Raw genomic sequence first — 16,086 nt, 5'->3', positions numbered from 1 at the left:
TGTCCACCGCTGGCGCATCAGCTCCGCCACCACCTCCACCTGGAGGTCAAGACCCCAAGAAGTACGCCGGCCACGGCGTGTCGATTCCGATCATGACACCACCATCGGGTGATGGCAGGACTCCGGCCACTGCCGCGTGGGCGCCCGCTATGTTTAGCACCCCGGGCACTACAAAAACCTACGTAGTTGACGGCCTTGGTACTTTTCCGCGGTACAAGCGCACTACAGTGGCCGACGCGCGTAGTTGGGCCCAAGTTTACACCATCCTGGACGGAGATACCTACCAGGTAGTTACCCAGCTCCCTCCTGGTCCGATGGCGAACCCATCGATGCCTGAAGCTGCTGCTATTGCAGAGCAGACGGCTGCCATTGTCGCCCACGAGCACACCGTGGCCACTGGTGGAGGTACTGTCGCGGCTGCTTACAACGCTCAGCAAGCTCACCGTAAGTGGTCAATTGCTTCCCCACAACAATTTTGCCTAACATTATCAGACGGCGACGCCTATGCGAGCAGCGATCCCGAGAACGACGGGAACTCATCGGATGAGGGCGCCGGTAAGCTGAAGTCTTAACCGTAACTAGATATCGATCACTAACAGCTTTTTAGACAGCCGTTCATCTCCAACGTCTGGATCAGGCAGCAATGGAGGAGCTTCGAGCACCTCCTAACCGTGACCCGGCTCGATATTGGAAAAGGTCCACTTGTTAACTTTCAGGGGGGATTTAGAGCATTGGATGGATCTCTTCCCGGCGTACTATACCCAACAGAGTTCCATGATCTGTTATTGAGTGGATATCTTGATTTTCGGCCTTTTTCTTGGATTTGTAGATAACTGAATGCTTCAGCAATAAGATGGGGACTTGATGAATGCCTTTCTATGCCCCAATACAACTTCCTACACAACTTTTCAGGGTCCCTAGATATGTACTCAATGTGCCGCAATGACTTGGCTTAGATGCTAGCGTATACAGGTGAGTCATTCTAACGGTGTTGGTAAGAGGTTTCATATCCAAATGTGGAATGCTGCTTGCAAAGATTATTGATCTTTATAATAAGGCGTAAGCGCATTACTTCTCCCTTGCACTTCGATATTATCATTGACAGTCCTTACTAGATTTGATGCTAGAATAGATAAATATTGCATTCTACAGATTTTCAACATTAATTGGTTCTAGAGTCTCGCTCATAGGGCAACTAATCGTGATAGCTAAATCCCTTCGCCATAGGAAGTCGTATCTCTGACCTTGTTTAGCTACTGCCCAAGCGTTGGACTGCCCAAGCGTTGGACTGCCCGACACTTCGCTCTTTCTCCGAAGAGAATAGACGGCTTCTGGCCCTTATGCATCTTCTCGAGTTAAATTTGAAGGCATATACTAATGACAATGCAGCTTACCCTAATATTTTATTGGACGAAGAGAAGCAGATGGGAATCCATCTAACGGACATGCACATTGATTGAAATGCGCGAGTCATATCCTCAGCCAATAACACCTTCTACAGGGTTGCGATATCGCAGAAATGAATGAATTTAAAATTAGAGCATTACTATACATTCTATTATATCTTCATACCCTCAAAGCAACCCGAACGTGGCAACTGTAAACCCCCCTCTACTAGCACGACACTGGTCACATCAAATACTACTGTCACGGAAGAGTTTGGCACATGAATAAGAATACAAACTTGTGGGCGTCTTAGACTAATGGTATTCCACGGCGATAACCATGAATGGGTATTGGAGAAACATCGATCGCCCGTATGCGCTGGACAGACCGCTCTCGTTGGGTAAATGTAGACATCTATGTTTAATATTCCCACAAGAAAAGCCTATTATGAACTTGGCAGATGCAGAACGTAGTTCGGAAGTACGCATTAAAGGCGCCGTAGTCTCGAACTGAGGTGTTCTTAGCGAATGTGGTAATGTCTAATAGCCTAAATCCGCTAAGTTGATGACTAACATCCAGCATGAAATGTCTGAGGTCACAACACCGGCTCTTTAAGCATTCCCTAGCGAATAAACTTTAACGCAAGCGCTGACTTAGATCGTGCGTTACATTATAGCGCTCGATTAGAACAACGCTCTCCGGTGTCCTAAGAGGAATATCAAAGCGCCTATGCCCTAGCTGAGCTATCGCTGGCTCTGTGAAGGTACTTTAAGTGCGGAGATGTCTGTAATCACGTTAATCCTTCTATAACAGGCTGCTTAAGATGGTCGTTAGCTATAGTTTACATAGCCATTTCATTCTTAGGATGCACTTTGCCCTTCTCCATTCATGTTTGCACATCCGAGAATACTCTCTACATTGTCACTACGTGCCAAGGCGCCATAGATGATATCTCACTTCACCGTTACTGACCCTTGACACTTCTTTAAGTGTCATCTCACCTTCCTCCTCCTCGAATGCCCTTCCCACTATCCTACATCTTCAAAAGCGCCACCACCCACTCACCACACCATTCAATTATACGAACGCGGAGAAAGGTACGTTACACTATTGCGGTACAAAGCTATGCTATCAAACTTACGCACTTATTAGCATGACTGAGACCGTGAAAGAGTTGGAGGAACGACAGGCTAAGCACCAGGCGAGCCTGTTGCCATTGTAAGCTCAGTGGGCATTTATACCTGACCCTCAATAACACTAATAGGCTCCAAGGACCTTCTATGGAAGTCACCGTGGGCACAAAAAATCGAATTTCGACATGGAACATTCCGAAAGCACTTCTCAGCCATCACTCCGAATTCCTCCGCGCGGCCTGCAACGGACCTTGGGGCTTGAGAACAAGATATGCCTGCCAGAATGCGATCCTCAATACTTCCAGATCTTTGTGCAGTGGATCTACTTCGGCAACCTTCCTACTTTTCTCGAATTTACAGAACATGTGAGATTCTCTAGAGGCTTTCCCCTCTGGGTCATGGGCGATATGCTTATGGCTCAGTCGTTCAAGGGCCACGCCATGGAAAAGATATATCGCCGTGTGAGGTGTGCCTGGCTCTGTAAGATCATGGCGAATGAGGTAGAATACTGTTGGAACCACACTACCCCGGGCAGCCTCCTTCGCAAATTCACTGTGGACCTAGTGGCCCAGGATGTCATGCATAATACCTTTATTGGAAAGTCCAAGGAGTGGCAGCAACTCCTCCAAACACACTCAGATCTTCAATGCGAGGTACTGTCCACTATAGCCAAGTCGACCCCGAACAGGTCCGGAGAGCCTGAGTACAAGCCAGTGTCGGAGTATCTGGAGGATCCAAAAGCAGAAGAGTAATCGCAAGATCACGAGCTCGGAAAGCCCGGGGGAACATGATCGTTACAAGAGCGAACGCCAAGAGCTTTTGTGAGTATGGCAATGAACCCGGTTTCCTTCAAGACATCTACAAAGCCTGCGGAGTCTTTCCTGTCACCGTCTAGGGTCATGAAATAGGGCAAGTTTGTACCCACGAGACAATCTAGACACACTATGCATGGACCCTTAATATTGTAGCTCTCAATTCAATTTGCTCTTACCTCAAACATCAATCACCACAGCGTGGCCAAGTAAAAGTATATATGATCAGACTCACCGCCGTTCTAGTCTCATGTTATTTCTCTCACCCTACTCTTCAGATCTACAGATATATCTCTACTTTTTTATCCTTCCTCACTTCTTGAACTTTTCCATGCCTAAACTTCCCCAACTTCTACCAAAACCGGCAGCTCCAAATATGCCAACAATGAAGACTCTGCAACCGAAGATGGCTGCAGCAACGCAGCAGCCAACTCCCTCATCATCGTCGTCGAACAACATGCCGCCGCCGCCATCGAAAGTTCCCGCATCTCCGCCGAATGCAAACAAGCCGACTCATTCGGACATGTTTCTCGAGATGTAAGTACTTAAGACTCAATATTCCGCACGCGTCCATGGAAGAAGTCTTTCTGACGCAGCCATATAGGATCCAAGGACCCGCCATAACCGTCATCGTCGGTCCCGACCCCACAGCACGGCAATACACGCTCCCTAAGGCCATAATCGGCGTCCACTCGCTCTACTTCCGCAACGAGATCGCTCGTTTAAACTCACTTCACGCGAGTACAAACGCCAACAAGAAGCGCAAACGCTCTTCAAACATAGAGGAAACGACACTCAAAGAAGAAGAAGGAGAAGGAGAGACGAGCAAGGCCATGGACGAGACAAGCGAGAAGAGAGACCTAGTCATCCGACTTCCAGATGTAGACGCCGTCATCTTCGGATTGTTCCTCAAGTACATATACCAAGGCTCGTATCCAGCCAGCGTGGACTCAGTGTCCTCCACGATGCATCGTGTTTCTCCACTTACTCCCACAACAACGATAACGCCATCGCGTCACCCGCCCTACTCTTCTGTCCCGCAAACTCAGACTCATACTCCTCCAGCACGCACTCCAAACCAATCGCATATACCAGTGTCACAGAGCCTCAGCCCTCACCGCACAGCGCAATCAAACCCTATCCCGCCTTCAATTCGCGCCTGGCTCCTCGCCCAACGCCTCGGCGCAATGGGTTTCATGAACCACGCGATGAGCCGGATCTTCGGGGGGATAGGATGCCATTTCGCTCTTACGCCGTCGTTGCTCCATTATGTCTGGGCCGAGACTAGTCCTCCTTCTCTCGCCAACGCCCCAACGTCCACCACCGCGGCGCCCAGCACATCCATATCATCAGCACCAGACATGCTGCGTGCCCCCAACGCAGTACTCACGCCTTCCCCCCTCCGCAAACTCCTCCTCGACGTCCTAGTCCTCCAATGGCCGTCGCAGGCTACACACATCATTGCGAAATCACCTGGTCTGAATGCAACGTGGAATGCGCTCTTTGACGCGCATTTGGATCTGCGGCGGGAGTTTATTTTTGGGTTGCAGGGTGGGGGCAACTTGATGCCTGTTCAGGGGTACTTTGCTTCTGCTTCTGCTGCGCCGGTGGCGGTGGGTCAGGGGTCTTTAGGTCAAGGGGAAGGTCAGAGTGCGGTTGCAAAAAAAGGTGGTGAGGGAGATGGAGAGGCAGGGTGTGGGCGGGTAGTGGTGAAGAAAGAGGGTGATGCCGGTGCTGAAGGAGAGGTGAAGAGTGCGTGAAGGGCTCTTGTGCTGTCCGTCTGATTTGGGGGTTCAATAGGCGTTACGGAGGGCAAAGGAAAGTGCTATGCAAAATTGTTCCAGAGTACTCTGCATTATCAAGCTACAAGGCTTCGAGTATATGCAAGTCATGCAGACTGCGGCATGGCCGAATATCATCTTTCATAATTACACTCCTCCACCACCTCCAATCTGTGTATATGCTGGACGACTACGTTCCCAAATTCGTGCTCTCTTCCAACCATCATAGCCCAATGTAGGCTCTAGGAGTGTTCATCATCGAAGCGCTGGACAGATCTTAGGATGCCCAGGAGTCCGCCGCCCTTCACTGCCACTCCTGCTTCATATCCTCTGCACAGGCCTTGCAGACTCCAAGGCGGCAGGCGGCGATCTCACACTCCCAGAGCTCCTCCTGGACGTCTTCACCGCATTTCTCGCAGCAGATTGGAACCTGAACATGCTGCTTGATACCTACATGGGTCTGTAGGTACGGGCGAACTCCCAGGCTATTGATGGCGACTTCATCAGGCACCTGCTTCAAGTTGATGGGGTGGAAAATGTGGCCATTTTTAAGGCAGATGTGATTCGAAGGCTGCTTGGGCGGAGGGGTAGGGCGAATCTCCTTCGGAAAGGGAGCGGGTGGGATTTGCTGGTCGGCGAGAACGTCAAGATCGATGCGCTCAGAAACAGGGCGCTGTTCGGCGGGGCGAGGTGAGTTGGTGATCCAGTCTTGGACAAGCATACGGGATTCGTCGCGGGGCATCTTTGCCTTCTTAGCTTTCGTGAGGCGACTATAGTTGCTGGCTTGTAGGGGTCCAAGATCAATCTTGGGCTGCTCACTGTTAGTATGGCTCTTGATACGCATGAATGCGATACTTGCCTCAGATCTCTCGCTTCGCTCGTTGAAAGGGCTGTTCTCATTGTGTTTGTAGAAGGTTGGCTTGGACTCAGTTGGCAGAACCTTAGCAGTGGGAGTGACTGGAGTATCGAGGTTCTTCTTCTTCCTAGGTGGAATGTCCACAAGCTTGACCATGCCCGGAGTGATCCTAGTGAATGTCATCGCCGTCGCAGTGTGCACTGTGGGCTCCTCATCAAGATCGATGCTGCTGCGAAGCGACACTAGATCTTCATCGTCCTCATCGTCTTCGATGTCATGGTGGTTGCACTGATGTGAATGACCCGGCTCATCGTGGACGACGTTGCGTTTCCTCATCTCCTCGAAGTCCTTTTTCATCTTTTCATGCGACACCTTCAACGCAGCTGTCTCCTTATCTAGCTTGAGCCTGTCCGCGTCAAACTTATCCAGTGTAGTCTTGCGTGCCTCGAGGTCCTTCTCGACTGCATCAAGAAGATGATCTTCGACTTTCTGCAGAGGGCCTCGGGCGCGTACGACTGCGGGAGGTTGCCGATTCACGACACGGTTCATATCGACCTGCGTGCCAGGGTGCATGTTGTGCTCTTCCTTGTCCACCGCTCTTTCCTCGATGGTCTCTTCTGAGGGGGATAGATCATCATCCTCCAATTCGTACCTGACCTTGGTGGTGAGCGTGGATTCAGGGTGCGACCGAGGCAGTATAGGCGCGCTATAGGGGGGATAATCATGCTCGTACTCAGAGATAACATCTAGCTCAGTGGCATGTTCGCTGTTGCGGTACGCGGTACCATGCTCGTCGTGCGAGGCCTCGGTAATGGGTGACATTCTGTCTAGCGACTTCGGACCTTTCTTGCGCATACGACGTTGGGATATTGGGCTCGGAACTGGCTGGGCCAGGAGACGGCGGTCGTGGAGTTCGGTATCACTGCTATAGCCATCCTTAGTATCTTCCTCTGAATGACGCGGAGGTGAAGCCGCTGCGTGCTTTTGGGTCATTGCACGCTTTGAGCTGGACCCCAGCGACGGAAGGAGGTCTAACATCTTCATAGCTTTCTTGTTGCCGCTTCCCCAGGAGAACTTGTTAGACTTTGGCGGGTCAGGCTCGACACCCTCCTCCCTAAACTTGGTTTGCCTGCTCATGGCAGAATCCTTGATTCTGGTCAGCAAGGGCATAGAAGACTTCTTCAGCAACACCGGTCGTACCGGTGGACCATCATAGATGCCATCATATCGGCTGTGGCTTGCGGGAGCACTGCCAACACTAGGCGTATCAGGGCCAATACCCAGGACTTGCGCGGCTTTGCAAGGCGTGACGGGAGGCAGCGGGGAGGTGGGCATGGGAGCCGTATGCGAGCTCGAGGGGCGATCATGGTCTTTCGATTTCAAGCTATCGAACAAACCATGTTTTTTCTTGCTCTCGCTTCCCGTCGTCGGCGTCGGCGAGTCGGCAGCCGAGCTGTTGGTGTAGGAGGTGTTGGATGGTCGAGATTTGGGAGACGGACGAAAATCAGTCGGAATACCCGCCGTCGGGGGATAGAAGTTCATCGTCGAAGAAGGTTCTTGAGAAGTTGCACCAGTTGGGTCTTCATCTCGATCCGCATCTGCAACCAAGGCCGTAGCCACACCACTTGCACTACTCACCAAGCTCGCAGTCGCTGACTCTGGGCTAAGCGTAGGCGTAGTATTCGAACGAGGCAACTGATTCGAGCGACGAATCAAGCGGCGTCTCTGACCGCCAACGACGACCGCAGGACCGCGCTTAGGCGGGGGATTGGGATTGAAGTCCGCCATGATGAAAACAAACGAATCCTAGGAAATCGCTGGCAAAATGCGGGCTGCTTTGGCGAATAGCGATTCGAAGACGCAGCGCGAACGAAGTGCGAATATAGCGGTGGGTTGCGTCGTGCAAAGCGAGTGGTCAAGCGTGTCGAATGCTACCGACGAGTTTGTTGTTGTCGAGTCACCAGCAAACGGAGCGCGTGAGCCAGTAGCGCCCGGACTGGCGACGGTGAATGAGGAAGGCGCGGCATGAGGATGACGTTGCGGAACAATAGCAATCCAGCAATAAACCGAGGTGAATGGGAACTGAACTACAAGTAGGCTTGAATGTCCCTGGCCCATCACGGCTGTGTAGTTTGAAGCGCATTGACTGACAGAGATATCCTCGCGAACTGATCATGGGAGTAACTTGTGACAGTGTGTAGTTTCGTAGGCAAAGAGGCGACCGTGAGAGATGACAGATAGTAAAAGTGGAGGTGGAATCAAGGTGATGGACACTGGAGGGGCACATGTAGAATGAATGAATGATAAGAATACTCGCACAAACCGAGAACAAATTCTGGGGTATCGAATGCAACCGCAACCGTGCCACCGCCCGTGTACTATCCGCCGCTCTGTGCCCTGATCTCAAACTTGACGTCACGTAACGCCCATGCGCCGTGATAAAGTAGAGCTGCATGGTTGAAAGGACTCTAACAGTTGAGCATGTGGACATAGTTTCGGCCCCTGGAGCATCCCGAAATTATACAGATATTTCTAGACAAAGAGAACCAAGTAACCCTATTGTCCTAGGCCTGAGCCCCGTCTTCCGGCAATTTCGGCGAGCTTAGCATGGCAACATGTGCACTCACTCCACCGCTTCCACTCCTTGCCCTGATAGTCTTTGGTGACGTCGACGCACTCCTGTCAAACGATTTCCTAAGTCCCACTTCGCTGAGGTTGGCGGATCGTGTTTCGGGAGAACTCGTCATCATGCTCTCGCCAAGCATGGTATTGGTCCCGCCCAGAGACTGCAGTGAATCCGGCTCGTTGCTTGACTTTGTCGTCTTGCTGCTTGGGCTTGCACCAAGACCTCTATGAACCTCCATAGGTGTAGCATGTGGTGGGAAGTTGAGGAACTCAGAAATCTCGGCATCAGTCGTCCCTTTCCCGCCAGGGGTCATTGGGACTGTCGGCGAAGTGGGACTCAGGGGGCTCCTTGGATTATTGAGTTGCAAAAACTTCTGAAAAGCGTTGCGATCATCCACTTCATCCTCTTCATCACTCGTGCCATCAAAGTATCTATCCCAATCTGCGGGACCTATGCTGCGGGAAGAGTCACTTGTATTAGCTCGTTGGGGGATCTTGAGACTTGGTTTCTTGAGCGGTGCTAGTTCGTCAGCTACCTCCCTCATTTCGCTTTGCGTGCGCTCAATCGGCGGGCTTGAGTCTTCCTGCCCTTTGACATGCTCGCCATCTTCTCTGACGGGCACTTGTACGCCGGCAGCGCGGTCTATGGCGGGCTCGTCCTCGTCGCGTGTTTGTGCAGAGTACGTGTCGGCGAAGTGCGTGTCACAGAGATGCTTGATGACAGGCCAACCATAAGCGTTAGCAAACATCCGGCGGACGATCATGTTATTGTGCGCATCAGGCTCAAGCCGGACCAAGACCTTGCGCCATGAGAGGTCCTTGTGGTAAGCGCGTGCAATCTTCTCCTCGACACGCATCACACCCTCGTCAACGCTACCAGCATCAGATTGAGAAGTGGTGCTTTCAACAGAGAAGGAGCGTCCTGACGCCTTCTTCCTAGGTGGGGGTGGAATATCCTCAGGATGATATATACGATCGTGAAAGATTGTACGTGCCCGGGTCGAAGGATCGTTTATCCAAGATTGGGGAGGCACGGGAGGGTTGATCAGGTCGCCTGCGGACTCAAAGATCGTCGTTTTTGGTGGCGCCAGCATGCTCTTTTTATTGTTCACTACAGAGTCGCCACGGGTCGCTTGCGGCCTCTTCCTTTGTTGAGTACTTTGGGAGGCAGATGCTTCTGCTTCCGCTTCTGCTTCTGCTGCAGCGTCCTGTTCTTCATCGTCCTTGAAAATTGTTTGGCTGCGCTTGAACATCTTCTTATCCCTCGCTGTATGCTTTCCCGTAGGACGAATATAGCTCCACCACTGCATCAATGTATTCTGTGGCTGGAAGTACTGATCGCTCATTGCACTCCCGTCGGGGTCCTTCTTCTGCCCGTCCAGGAATTGGTGAGCGGTGGGCTCTGCTGCAGCTTGCGCTTCATCATCTTGGTTGGTGACATCAGCACCTGGTAGTGGCACGGTCATATCGTCTCCATTGTAGGACGGGGATTCGGTGCCTTCGCCCTCGTCGTCGGAGAATCCGACTCTCGATGGGTTTGGTGACGAGCTCTGCCCCGTCAATTGTCCAAAGCCCCAAACAGCCACCGACCCGATCAGACCATTTTCTCTTCGCGCTTTCTCAACTCTGCCGATACCTCGCCAGTCCAAGAACAAGAGACAGCTTGTGCGCAGTGGCACAATTCCATCGTTGACAACATTTGAGTATAGAGTCCGGTTTCGGAACATGCGCAGCACTACATGGGCTGGTCCAGTGGGGAGAATGCGAAGAAGAGGCTTCGCCCCAGGGTCCTGGTGGTTCTGTTGATTCTGAGATTGAGCGCCGAATCCGCTCACCATAGCAGTCCAGCCGCTCTTTACCAACGTCGGAGCTCTCCAGGTTAGACCAAGATCTTGTCCGGTCCTACCCACAAGACCAAAATCTAGGGCGAACTTGATGTACATGGGATTTTCATTACTCAGACCCAACATGGGAGATGCCATAGCAATAAAGTTGATGGGCTTGATATTCTCGAAGAACTGCGGCGAGTGCTTGTAGATATAGGCGATGGCGTATGTCTGAACAAGGCCTCCAAGAGAGTGACCAATGAAGCTTATGCTTGTGAATTTGTAGGCTCGTTTCGGCTGAGGTGTAGATGGCGCTGGTCGATGTACTGCGCTCCCTTCATGTGCCGGGATACCTTCATCAGGCTTGTCCTTGGCCGGGGAGAAAGTTGCGGAAAGCTTCTGTCCTACTGACTTCTTGAAGGGTAGAAATGGTTGATCGGGGTACGTTAACCGAAGCACATGCTTCGCTAAGCGCTTTCCCAGATACTGAATGCCGCGCTCTGTACGTATCACATTGCCGTCGAACCCTCGAACTATAACCTCCTCTTCGTCGTCGTCCTCGCTTTCATCAGCTATGTCCTCTTGACCGCCCGACAAAGGTGCTGTGGAAATATCCTTTCCCTTTTCCTTGCTGATATTTTGTCCTCGCGCTTCCCGCCGCCGTCTTCGTCGGCCTTCGCGCGCTTGCCGAGCTGTAGCATCAATACTCTCCTTGAGATAAAGCATGTCTGCCCCGAGATTGCTGTGCAGACCATGAGTCACGAGTACAAGGTGGACATTCTTCTGCTTTCGATCGTGGCCAACCTGTTCGTGATGGATGTCTTTCGACTTTCGCTTATCGGTGTGATCTTCCTCGTGTTTGTACTCCGGCAGTTCAGGCTTGTTCCACAGACTCGTGGTGTCATCTACGACCAATTTGACAGCCTTGGAATAGATTCCTTTAGGTTGGGCGGGATGGTGAGAGGTGTGTTTTCTAGTCCCTTGCTGATGGTCTTGGACCTTGCCTGGCACTCCATGACTGTTTCCAGTAACAGCTGTGAAGCCCAGATCTAGTGATCTTTCGTCACGAGCCAGCAGCAGCTCGTAGTTGACAGAGGCCGAGTTAGAGAAGATGATCTGGGAGGCAATCTCAATGATCCAGGTCGCACTCTTTGGTGAGCCATCCTCATTCCTGCCCACTTCGCCTCTAATGTGCTCTGGCACAGTCAGTCTGGTGTTCCAGTATCCACCAGCCTTGACATTTGGTTCAAACTCAGGGAAGCCGTAGACTTTGGACGCATCGTCTTTCTTATTTGGGTTGAAGGTAGAGGGATATGCGGAGACATGGATCGTATAGGGTCCATGGAGGTATGCGGCGCGCAGAGGTATCGCGGAGGTGTTTCGTATGCGGATATGGAGAAATGAGGGAGACGGTAGTATTCGATCTTCGGACGGCGTGTATGTGACTGTGTATCTGCACGACGTTTAGCACTCGTCGGAGGCGTTGAATACCCCAAGAACTTTTTCCACTTGCTGCTCAAAGGCTGCGAAAGTCCTCGAGACTATTCATCCGACGCGACCTCAGAGCTTACCTCACGACCTCGCCCACTTTCACACTCCCCGTCTGGTGGAGCAACAACATGCTCCGCGCACGCTGTTCCTCGGCTTGCAGTTCCTTCCGCGACTGTGTATAGAGGAAAAAGGAGGGTTCAGGACGTTTGCGGCCCTCGTCGGGAATTTGGGCGAGGGAGTAGGCGCGAGGCGTGAGCAGCATCTAGCGGATCTGGCGGACTTCGGTAGAGCCAATGGCGGGAGCCGCGAGCGCGTCATAAGTCATCGGTAGTCAGTTTCTGATCAGATAGTTTCTGTGGAGCCGGAAAGGATTCGTGGGGCCATCGAGGATAAAATAGGATGTTAAGAAGATGGTCACGCAGAGTGCGTTCGCTGGACGCTGCGTCATTGCTCGCGTGGTCGGGCATGGCGCGCCGCACGAGGCCCACACCACGTACAGGTGGAGTGGAGTGGAGTATCCCACGCCTTCAACCAGCAGCCTCGCTGATTCGACTTTCGCCTGCTCGCGAGAACGATTTGCAACCTCCATATGCAGCCTATGGCGCGACATGTGTACTCGGGAACATGTGCGCCTCGTCGGAACGTATCCTAGCCGGGTTCCGACCTCACCTTTGCCGGGCTTGATACCGCCCTCACCACACTCCCTCTCTCTTGCCAACCCATCGTTTATAGCCGAGTGCGACAGGATGAGGATTGCGACGCCATTTTTGTATCATGCATTCCGACGTTTCCATCAGTGTAAGCCTCTAGACTATGCCCCGCAGAACCATGGAGGTCTTCAATACCACATGTAGCTACCTATGAAGAAGGTATTGGGCTTCAAGATAGTTAGGTTACTTTGACAATCAACGAGACTACTTCATACCTTCGAAAGCCCTGGAGAGACTCTGGACACGGTTCTCGTAAATACTGGATCCAGTAGGACGGCGCCCCACAATTTCTTTTTCAGTTTTGGCAACGATCGCACAGTAGCCCAGACGCCTTCACGACACCACAGGGAGAAACGCATCAGACCTGAAAATAGCTAGCTTGCTGCGAGACACCGCTGATATGTCTGTATCCTGCGCAACTCATATAGGCGGATCTAGAGTAGATATCAGACTCTGCTTCCCTCCTCAAATTATATTTAACGCAGTTACTATCTTTCTTATTAGTGGTCTCTTCGTATTTTACGGGTCACATTGTGTTTTCGCTCTTTTTTACATTACAATGCTTCTTGGTTTAATATTCTTCCAGCTTTTGCTTTCTTTCAGGCACTTTACCGGACGTTAGATAATGCACTAGAGAAGAAAAACAGTGTAGCCCTATAACTCCTGAGTGTCCTCGAGTCGACTATAGAAGTTGACATGGTGAGTCTTTCATGGAGGTCACAAAAAACAGGTATTGTGGATATATCGAGCCAATTTGGAGAGTCTGTTAGTCTTATCCTCACTCATCTCACCACCTTTTTTACATCCAGGTTAATTACGGTTTGTTTCTTCATCTCTCACATCCAAGCTTTTTGTATTTACCTCAGAATTCATCTATTATTTTATTTACACTGGCCAGCAGCTACTTTTGAATAAGTAGCATCGTCTCAAGACGATCCATCGCCGCCTGAATTGCGGTCACCAGGAGAGTCTTAACCCTTCTGCTGGGTAGGGGATCCAGCAGAGCCGCCAGATCCAGGGTTCCTTGGTGTTGGAGATCCAGCAGATCCAGGACTTCTAAGAGTTGGGGACCGAGCAGTCCCGGGGCTTCGAGGAGTTGGGGATGCAGGAGGGCTGGGATCTCGAGGACTAACAGAACTAGGAGAGGTCGGAGCTGGACAATGTTAGTAACTACCAAGGGAAGGGGAGGATTGGTGTCACTTGCTCTTGCCCTTGTTGGACGGTGTTGAAGATTGGTAAGGAGGTTCGAAACCACTGTCGCCCTGGCCTTCGTATTCCTCTTGGACACCTAACCTCAGTTAGTCATAGACCTCAACGACGTCACAGCGGCGAGTGAAACACTTACCCTCCAGTACGTTCTCCTCGTTCATGGGCTCATGCCTACGCACACAGGCCTGCTCCTCCTCAATGATCTCGTCAATGTGCCTGTCTGTCGCTCGATCCCAGTCGCGCTGCGGCTGACCAGCCAGCAAGTTCACGCGTCGACCATGTGTTGCACCGAGCTCATAGACAGGGTAGCCGGTTTCCGCTTCGTAACGAGCTTCACCATGCGTACAGCGCATCCACTTACCGGGGGCGGGCTGGTTGAGACGGTGAACTAGGTACTGACTCTGGCTGGGGTTGTTCCAGAGGGTAGTGCTCCAGTACGCGGTTTGTGCTGTCTTACCATCACCGCGGTTGCGAGCGCGGGTGACCTTAGGGGGTGGTGATAGCTTGGAGATGGCGTGCGTTGGACCGCCTTTGCCTGGGTCGTTACCGCCTGGTGGAGGAGGTGGGGCTGAAGTGGCCATCGTGTAGTTGAGGTGCTAATGAGGGAAGGTGTAGATCTTGCTGAGAGTTGGTATACCGGTGATTTATGCGGTATATAGGAGTAGTCGACTGGTGGAGGTTGCTGTCGGTGTGGAATAGTACTCAGAAAGAGCGAAACGGCGGTTTATATGGTACCAGGGAGTGAGGACTGTCCGTTTGCTCAGCTCTCACCGAGGATTTTCTGTCATTCCTTTCGACTTCCACCGAGAGATGCTGCGGAGAAGCGTTGCGAAGCGATAGTGAGGGAGAGTTGCTGAAGTTGTTCGCAAACGAAGAACGGGTGAATACAACAGGCGAGCAACCGTGAGAGACTTCCGAATGTCAGGATTGTAGAGAACACCGACAAGAGAAGACTGATCGAGGGAGTACCAGATCCCAGAGAGTGGAGATAGATCCCCTGAGTACACTTGAGCAATACCATGTTAACTAGTCCTCATTGTCCTACTGAGCTCTCGGAGGCTCTGATTGACATTATATCCCTCTCCGAGCTTGCTATAAGGGTGCGAGTGACCCAAGCAAGCGGCAATCGTTCACGCTAATCCATTTGTCTCTTACACGGTTATCAAGCCCTCTGATCAAAGAGATTATGCCAATGCAAGCTTTTCAATATATGAAGCGGGTTGTGCAAGGGACTAGACAAGTGCAGAATGGGTAGGGGCCGGGTTTGCTCTTCATACACGATTCACGCTCAGCGGGAGGAGCGAGTACATACAACACTACCATTCCATTTGACAAGTTTGCAATTCCCAGGGAACTAAGCGGGAAATTATATACGTAAGTTGGAGCTACCACGAGGCTTCGGTGCTTATATGTAGCCAACGTCTTCATTGAGGAAAGTATCGAAGCAGCCGTCGGCTCGCGATGTCTATCACACGCGGGGTCAACAAGAGCATCATCACTGGTGTAATCGAGCTAGTCATCGCTATCGGGCATGTTCCTATCCGCAAAAGCTTGCTCACTGTTTAGCCTCACTAGAGCGATTGATGTTGAGAGCTATGCTAATAACAATTGCTGTACCGCACGACGCCCTACATAGTCTAGAGCTTCAAGAGTACCCTAGTACAAGCGCTCAGACAACTCGATAGCTCTCTTTCTCTCAAGCTCATCAACCCTCGCGTTAGTTACCTACACTGTTTCCAAAAATAGAGGAAACGATAGGCCAGTGGCAGTTTCTTTATTGTATAGATGTTCTGTCTCTGTTTGAAAGTAAAGCTAACAAGAGAAGAACGGATTATACAATGTAGTAGTATAGATATTATGTAGTTGCTAACACACAAAAGAAGCAGAGATGGCAACTTTAGATCGTAGTAAGACTCGAACGTAGGCGGCATGTTAATGGTGAAAAAAATTGCAAAAAAAGGATAATCGCTTTGGCGGTACTGGGAACTGTAGACATGTTAGAGATGTCTCAGGACCGCCATTGTGTGATATAACGTACTCGAACCCAGGCTGGCGCGGATCTGGATCGGGTTCATAATTGAACCGCCAGCCACAACGCGACGTCATACCACTAGACCATACCACCGTGGTATTTCTGATTTATGGACTTTTTGGAAATTATCTGGTCTATTATGGCACTCAAAAAGGTCATTTCCAATTTTTATCAGGTCCATAGTTGATTTTGAGCCAGAAACTTTTTTTCAAAAGCGGAAGGGCG

At 51.2% G+C, this 16,086-nt stretch overlaps 7 protein-coding genes and 1 pseudogene across 8 annotated transcripts; 3 read left to right on the top strand and 5 right to left on the bottom strand.

Annotated features, from left to right (window-relative positions):
• Positions 1 to 92: 92 nt before the first annotated feature.
• Positions 93 to 682, top strand: K460DRAFT_345404 (uncharacterized protein; the record flags this gene model as incomplete). The annotated part of the gene is made up of 3 exons (XM_040931273.1): positions 93 to 444; positions 493 to 555; positions 608 to 682. 3 exons carry the CDS (start codon positions 93 to 95, stop codon positions 667 to 669), a joined length of 477 nt encoding a protein of 158 aa, XP_040784548.1. The 3' UTR covers positions 670 to 682.
• A 1,857-nt stretch (positions 683 to 2,539) lies between these two features.
• Positions 2,540 to 3,271, top strand: K460DRAFT_358665 (uncharacterized protein; the record flags this gene model as incomplete). The annotated part of the gene is made up of 2 exons (XM_040932128.1): positions 2,540 to 2,604; positions 2,659 to 3,271. The coding sequence occupies 2 exons, from the start codon at positions 2,540 to 2,542 to the stop codon at positions 3,269 to 3,271; spliced, it is 678 nt and encodes a 225-aa protein (XP_040784547.1).
• A 445-nt stretch (positions 3,272 to 3,716) lies between these two features.
• On the top strand, positions 3,717 to 5,091 carry K460DRAFT_409422 (uncharacterized protein; the record flags this gene model as incomplete). The annotated part of the gene is made up of 2 exons (XM_040937250.1): positions 3,717 to 3,868; positions 3,936 to 5,091. 2 exons carry the CDS (start codon positions 3,717 to 3,719, stop codon positions 5,089 to 5,091), a joined length of 1,308 nt encoding a protein of 435 aa, XP_040784546.1.
• A 325-nt stretch (positions 5,092 to 5,416) lies between these two features.
• On the bottom strand, positions 5,417 to 7,756 carry K460DRAFT_379948 (uncharacterized protein; the record flags this gene model as incomplete). Its single annotated transcript, XM_040935208.1, has 2 exons — positions 5,417 to 5,923; positions 5,972 to 7,756. 2 exons carry the CDS (start codon positions 7,754 to 7,756, stop codon positions 5,417 to 5,419), a joined length of 2,292 nt encoding a protein of 763 aa, XP_040784545.1.
• Positions 7,757 to 8,532: 776 nt separating this feature from the next.
• K460DRAFT_379947 (DUF676-domain-containing protein) lies at positions 8,533 to 12,172 on the bottom strand (the record flags this gene model as incomplete). Its single annotated transcript, XM_040935207.1, has 2 exons — positions 8,533 to 11,872; positions 11,991 to 12,172. The coding sequence occupies 2 exons, from the start codon at positions 12,170 to 12,172 to the stop codon at positions 8,533 to 8,535; spliced, it is 3,522 nt and encodes a 1,173-aa protein (XP_040784544.1).
• Positions 12,173 to 13,733: 1,561 nt separating this feature from the next.
• K460DRAFT_345399 (uncharacterized protein) lies at positions 13,734 to 14,410 on the bottom strand (the record flags this gene model as incomplete). Its single annotated transcript, XM_040931272.1, has 2 exons — positions 13,734 to 13,908; positions 13,966 to 14,410. 2 exons carry the CDS (start codon positions 14,408 to 14,410, stop codon positions 13,817 to 13,819), a joined length of 537 nt encoding a protein of 178 aa, XP_040784543.1. The 3' UTR covers positions 13,734 to 13,816.
• A 1,032-nt stretch (positions 14,411 to 15,442) lies between these two features.
• Positions 15,443 to 16,033, bottom strand: K460DRAFT_176846 (uncharacterized protein). Its single transcript, XM_040927011.1, has 2 exons — positions 15,868 to 16,033; positions 15,443 to 15,815 (listed from the first exon to the last, which is right to left on the bottom strand). Exons 1-2 carry the CDS (start codon positions 15,933 to 15,935, stop codon positions 15,551 to 15,553), a joined length of 333 nt encoding a protein of 110 aa, XP_040784542.1. The 5' UTR covers positions 15,936 to 16,033; the 3' UTR covers positions 15,443 to 15,550.
• Positions 15,855 to 15,954, bottom strand: K460DRAFT_t58 (annotated as a pseudogene). The gene has a single exon. The product of its transcript is annotated as a tRNA-OTHER (tRNA).
• Positions 16,034 to 16,086: the final 53 nt, after the last annotated feature.

This window comes from Cucurbitaria berberidis, assembly GCF_010015615.1.
Source record: "Cucurbitaria berberidis CBS 394.84 unplaced genomic scaffold K460scaffold_5, whole genome shotgun sequence".
NCBI classification, from domain to species: Eukaryota; Fungi; Ascomycota; class Dothideomycetes; order Pleosporales; family Cucurbitariaceae; genus Cucurbitaria; species Cucurbitaria berberidis.
Note: the sequence above shows the minus strand (reverse complement) of the source record. Positions and strands in the feature narration are given on the sequence as shown.